Source organism: Peromyscus californicus, unplaced genomic scaffold (genome assembly GCF_007827085.1).
Source record: "Peromyscus californicus insignis strain IS unplaced genomic scaffold, ASM782708v3 Scaffold_12__1_contigs__length_115047231, whole genome shotgun sequence".
Lineage (NCBI taxonomy): Eukaryota > Metazoa > Chordata > Mammalia > Rodentia > Cricetidae > Peromyscus > Peromyscus californicus.
Genome location: NW_026294413.1, coordinates 71,261,287 through 71,268,017, shown reverse-complemented (window position 1 = coordinate 71,268,017; position 6,731 = coordinate 71,261,287). Strand labels below are relative to the sequence as shown.

The 6,731-nt window shown below is 41.3% G+C and overlaps 1 gene segment (V, D, J or C); it reads left to right on the top strand.

Annotated features, from left to right (window-relative positions):
* Positions 1 to 1,108: 1,108 nt before the first annotated feature.
* LOC128106935 (T cell receptor alpha variable 10-like) lies at positions 1,109 to 4,209 on the top strand. The segment is given in 2 exon segments: positions 1,109 to 1,154; positions 3,848 to 4,209. Coding segments are annotated over 2 exon segments (408 nt in total).
* Positions 4,210 to 6,731: the final 2,522 nt, after the last annotated feature.

Genomic DNA, 6,731 nt, shown 5'->3' with positions numbered 1-6,731 from the left:
ACCCACAGTGTTCAGGGGTTTCCATGGGGCCTCTTTGGCCAGTGACTCATCAAGATGTAACCTATTCCCGGCACTGTAGGTTTTCCTTGGTGATGTAAGATGCCTAGTTGGGGTATTGTCTGTCCTATCACTTAGTGTCTAATTAGATTCCTTTTATATGTATGTATATTTTAGGACACCTCTACAGTAGGAGGTTCTTATATGGTTTTTCAAATGGCTTTGGAGTTAGTTGTCCCTCCCCACATTCTCTTCTTTACCTTTGTCTTCCATCCCCTCCCTATTTAATTCTCCTGCACTACATTCTATTTCTTCTTCATTCTCCTCCCTCCTAGTCCCCTATCTGGTACCTAATTTTTGTGATTATTTGGATTGTAGCAAGCCTATCAAAAGCTTAAAAGCTAATGTCCACATATAAGAGAAAACATGCAATATTGTCTTTGGGGTTTAGGTTACCTCACTCATGTTGATTTTTTTCTAGCTCAATCCAATTACCTTCAAATTTCATCATTTCAGTTTTTTAACATCCCATTGTGTAAATGCACTACCCTGTCAATCACCCATCCATCAGCTGATTGACATCTAGGATGTTTCCAATTCCTGTCTACTGTGAATAGGGCAGCAAAGAACATAGATGATTGAGTGTCCCCATAGTAAGGTGATGAAGTCCTTTGGGTATATGCCCAAAATTGCTATAGGTGGATCATAAGGTAGATCTGTTCCCAGATTCCCAGGGAACCATTACACTGATTTCTATGGTGCCTGTACAAGTTTGCACTACCATCAATAATGAATGAGTGTTTCCCTTTTCCCACATCCTCACCAACGTGTTCTGTCATTAGTTTTATTATCTTGGCCATTCTGTAATGGGTAAGATGATAGCTGTCTTTACATGTACAAGGTCTTAAAGACTGAACATATGCCTTATTAAGACAAGGGAGGAGGCACAGGGTAACATTCATCCTCAGTTCAATTCCTGTCCACCAGGGGGTGCAGTTTCCTAACAGAGGCTCATTTCCTGTGTGATTTGTACCTGAGGAGCCTCATCCTTTCTCGGAGTTTACAATTCTTCATGCTAAGCATCAAGACCATTTTCCACATGACGCTAAAGATGAACTCTTCTCCAGGCTTCGTGTCTGCGATACTCCTCATACTCGGTAAGTAAAGGGATGTAAACACCAAAGTCTCTAGCTGTAAGTTATCTAAGAGCATTATCCTCAGGGTGACACAGAACTAACTCTCTCTCTCTCTCTCTGTCTGTCTATCTCTATCTCTCTCTCTAGGAAGGACCCATGGAGACTCTGTGACTCAAACAGGTGGCCAAGTGACCATCTCAGAAGGCCAGTTCCTGACAATAAATTGCACATATTCAATCACAAATATAGTGTTCCCTACTCTTTTCTGGTATGTTCAATATCCTGGAGAAAGTCTACAGCTCCTCCTGAAAGTCATTACGGCTGGCGAAAAGGGAAGCAGCAGAGGTTTTGAAGCTACATATGATAAAGGATCCACTTCCTTCCACTTGCAGAAAGCCTCGGTCCAAGAGTCAGACTCGGCTGTGTACTACTGTGCTCTGAGTGACACGGTGTCACAAACTGCAGGGGAAGTTGAACACAAACTGAGAGGCAACAGGTGGTCTGGCTGCTGAGCACCTGCCTCTGAAATCTCCCTGGCTTCAGCACACCCTGTGGTGTGTGGGCTTACAATCTCTGTTGGTGAAAATAATGTAAATGTTCTCATGCCAGACCACACAACTTCACAAACTATTAAAAGAATGAAGCAGTCCCTGGGGTCTGATCTTAAGTTATTTTCCTGCAGTGCTAGGAATCAACCCAGAGCCTTAAACTTGCCAGGCAAGTGGTCTGCCACTGAGCCACATTTAAAACATTATCTATCTTTATTTAATCAAATGTGATGGAGAAAGAGACATCTGTGTAATGTGACCTAACAGGGTTTGGTAGGAAAGGTACCAGAAAGCATGCCATTCTTCCCTTACAAAGCCCTGTGGAATTCTTAAGGAGAAGGAGGAAGAGCAGAAACTCACATGCAAACAGCAACATGAAGAGCTAAAGAGAGGGACACTCATTGTGCAGGAGACAGGTCACTTTCAGGGTAAATCAGACAGGATTTCTTCTATTTGGGGGAACCCCATCATATTTTCCTCCTCTTCCTCCTCTTCCTCCTTCTCCTTCTCTCTCTTTCCCTCTCTTTCTTTGAGATGGGGTCTCTCTATGTAGTTTTGACTGTCCTGGAACTCTTGGTAGACCAGGCTGGCCTCAGACTCACAGAGATGCCCCTGCCTCTGCCTCCAAGTTTTGACAATAAAGGCAAAAGTCACTATGCCTAACTAACATTTTTCTCATATACCCTTCAAATGATCACATGAGATCCACCTATTTCACAGTGAGATTTAGATTAGTGTTAGATCTGGGTACTGTTGGCTTGCGCCACTGTCATAAAACCAGTGATCACACTGTCTTTACCTCTCATCATTCTCTATTAGGAACATGTTTTGTCCTGTATGATTGGACTATTCTGGTTTCCTTTTGATTTCTCAGGCAAGCTATGTGTCTATTCCTTTGCTTTCTCCATCTCTATGCATCAGATCTCAGATGTACAGTAAACCTTCACTTATCCAAACAACTTTCACATTTTCATTGGCTTCAATTTCACTGAGAAATGAGAAGCATTAAGAAAGGAATTTTCAAGATCTTCAGCACTTACCACTTTTCACTACCTGTGCGGGATCCTCGACTTTTCCTCTGTCAGTGTTTAATTCAGGAGCACAGAGCACTGCCAGTCCTTAGCATCTATGACAGCATTTGACAACAGTAGGTCTTGAAAAGTATTGTTGAACTAATAATGCCTGATTAAAAGTCCTACCATTACCATGAGAGCACAATTTAACATTCATTCAAAAATATATTGTATGCAGATGTGAAATTGTCAAAGAATTAAGAAAAATATTTCATTTTTAAACAGAATTTTAATGTATCTGTTTCTTGACAAAACTCATTTAAAAAAAAAACAAAAAACAAAAAAACTGGTGACACAGTAGCAAATAGAACAGGGGAAAAGTCACATTCTGAAGGAATTTTCATTTTAGGTTCAGACTAAGCTCAGGCTAGTCATCACCACTAGCCTCTGCCATGGATCATTTCAATTCAAACCTTGAAAAATCATTAGGCATCTGATTTCAGATGAGGAAAGTAAACATTACCTGTCCTGTCTAATGTCCTATGTAGAGCCAGAATTGAACTGAGACCCTGAAATAGAATCTAATTGACACTCTACTGTGTGTTTCTATGGATAGGTAAGAATTTACACCTGGAATAACATTGCCAGCAGTGAAAAGGAACCTCAAAAAGTTTACCCAAAAGTCTTGAGCAAGTCCAGCTCTCACCCCAAGATGGCAGTGTTTGCATTGGTCCTGTCTCCAGGAGCTGAGGTGTGTATCAGGTCTCTGATTGGCTGGCTATACTTCCTGAGCCTTCCTTTATGTTACTGTTTCTATTTCATCAGAAACAGCTGGTGAAATAGGCCGCAGCTTTGGGGGCAGACTTCTGCAGAACAACCATGGAGAAGCACCTGAGTGCCTGCTGGGTGGTTTTATGGCTGTATTTACAGTGTAAGTTACAGGAGGTTTTAGCCAGGGGCCATGGGAAGTCAAAGAATATTTTTTTATTTAGGATTTGGGGAAAAGATGTAATACCTTGGGATAGATGGAGGGAGGAAAATATGCCTATTTCTAGATCACCTGAGATTCATGTGTAGAGTAAAGAAGGATATGAACTACAAGTACTAAGTGTGGATGATTGATTTCTGGAATTTCACACTGTTTTCTGAATAGGGGTTGCTGGCAAGACCCAAGTGGAGCAGAGTCCTAAGCTCCTGGCTGTCCTGGAGGGAGAGAACTGCGTCCTTCATTGCTATTACACTGTGAGCCCCGCTGGCAACTTAAGGTGGTACCGACAAGACACAGGCAGAGGTCTTGTGTCTCTGGCAGTCATGACTTACATAGAGAACAAAAAGTCAAGTGGAAGATATTCAGCATCTCTGGATGCAGATGCTCAGCACAGCACCCTGCACATCACAGCCTCCCAGCTCGAGGACACTGCCTCCTACATCTGCGTGGTGGGAGCACCATGCTCCACACATACTTGCAGCCAGTACCAAAACCTGGTCCTGGAGGCTTCAAGGACACATAGGTGACAGAACAGTCTTTTTAACACTGTACTAGGGAACTGAATTTCCCTTTTTGGCTGATTAGTCTCATTAGAAAGACAATTTTAAAACAGTCTGGAAAGAAAGCTTGAGGACAATTTTAATAGATTTTGAGAGACAAACAACAGTATTGGAAAGTAGAACATCCTGGGAGCCGCCATGAGGTGAGGAGATGGAGAAAATGTTAGCCTTTTCAGTTCACCGCAGAGGTCAGAGAAACAGTGAGAAAGCTCAGAATGTCAAGGAAATATGCTCAGCCACAGATATGTATGCAGAGGGCAGCCAGTACCACACTCTTGTGTCCCAGGAAAAAGGATTGCACCAGAAACACATGCTTAAACATGGAAACAGAAATAGCTTATTAAGAAGGAAAAACACTCCTAAGAATGGATGTGTGCTAATGAGCTGAGGAGAGAGTCCAAAAACATCTGACCACACTGTCTACAGTTCTTCACAAGATCCATAGAATCCCCATCTCTATCATGCATTTTGCCTGAGTGTTTTTGGACAACCCAAGTTCCTTAGATGAGGTCCAGGTGAGGAAAGGCATCCAGTCTTCCTTCTCTCATATGTTAACCTTTTACAAAGAAGAATCATTATTTCTAATTTAAACATTTTTGAGAATTTCATACAGGTGTATCATACTTACATAATTTCTACTTCACCCTCCCTCTTCATCTCCTCCCACATTTTCCTTACTCCATCTCAAACTCATGTCTTCCTCTTTAATTACTGTTTCAGACACACACACACACACACACACACACACACACACACACACACACACACACAAATACATCTCACTGAGTCCATTTAGTGTTGCTCCTATGTGAATGTGTTTAGAATGACCTCTTGTGATTGGATAATCTGTCAAGTCTTACCCCTGGGGAAAGCTGATTCTCCTGGTCTCAGTAAACATTAATTGTCAATTGTTTGCATCTCTTCATCCAGGAGTGGGACCTTATGAGATTTCCCGTATCTATGCTGACATGTCAGTTGGCACTGTCATTTTGCAGGTCTTGTTTAGTTGATCACATTTTTTGATATTTCTTGGGTGCAGCTTCCCTGTCATATACAGAAGACACAGTCTCACAGCAGATGTCCTGGTCTTCTGGCTCTTTAAGTCTTTCATCTTCTCCTTCCTCAATGTTCCTTGAGCCTTGAGTGTAGGGGTTGGATTGTAGACATATCAGTTGAGGTTGGATACTCTATGGTTAGTTGTGGTCTGCACTTTGACCAATTTTGGACATCTGTAATTGTCTCTTTTGTTTGCTGCAAAATGAAGCTCCTTTGATGAGAGGTGAGAGCTTATCTGTGTGTATAATGATCAATATTTAGAATTTTGTTAGAACTTATACTGGTTTAGGGAAGTGACATTAGTATGCTCTCTTGTAGGGATCATGGCATCATTGGCCATGGGTACATGAGCTAGGTTTAAATACCAGACATGGATTTCTTTCTATTGAATGGACTTTAAGTCCAGCTAGACAGATGTTGGCAGCTACCAAGATATACTATGTATAAAGTTAGTCATTTTTTTTTGTGGTTCATACACAGTATACATAAGTAGGACTCTTGATTACTTTTCTCCTTTGGATATTGTGAGAGCTAATTCTTAGAAAAGAAATTTCAAGGATGGGCCCAACTTGATTCTCCAAAATCTTGAATCTCAAGTGTGTGCTGTCTTAAACAATAGGCTCTTACCTTCAGGTTCTGGGAGGCAATCAGTGACAATGGCAACAAAACATGCTGTTTTGAGAGTCTCTTTGACTTCTCTGACCAACATCTCAAGGAAAGTTTCCGATGCTTAGCACTAGGGCTTTGTTAGATAGTTTGTTAGATAGCTCTTCTTGGGAAGAGCATTATCCCTCCAAGTGGAGCACGTTCATTCAAACTATTACCTATCATCTACTATCTGCCTCTCTCTCTCTCTCTCTCTCTCTCTCTCTCTCTCTCTCTCTCTCTCTCTCTCTCTCTCTGTCTATCCATCTATCATCAATCTGTATATCTACCATCTATCAACTAGCTACACATGCACACACACAGCGTGTATTTTTAAATAAAGATGGAATTATGTGCTTTCCTATGGCTTTTTCAGACATCCTTAGCACCTTCTGTAGTTCATTCTTTCCCTCTTCCAAGTTAAATACTATTTTTGGCTTTCAAATTTTCCCCTTTGTAGCACCTGTATCCTACTGTCCACCTTTCTAGGACTCCTTCTTCCATTTCTCCCAGTGGCGTGTTTTTAGTTTCATAGTTTCTGTGGTTACTACAGGCTGTGTCCTCACATCTGAAGATTCAGGCTAGGAACCACAAATACAACAGAACACATAGTGTTTTTCTCTCTGGGTCAGGGTTACCTCACTCAGTACAATAGTTTTGATTTCTGTCCATTTACCTGCAAATTTTATGATTTCATTTTCTTTACAGTTGAATAGAATTCTGATCTTGGTGATTCTCCTGCTTCAATAGAAGTAGTGAGTTTTCTACTGTCTCAGAGGGACATACTA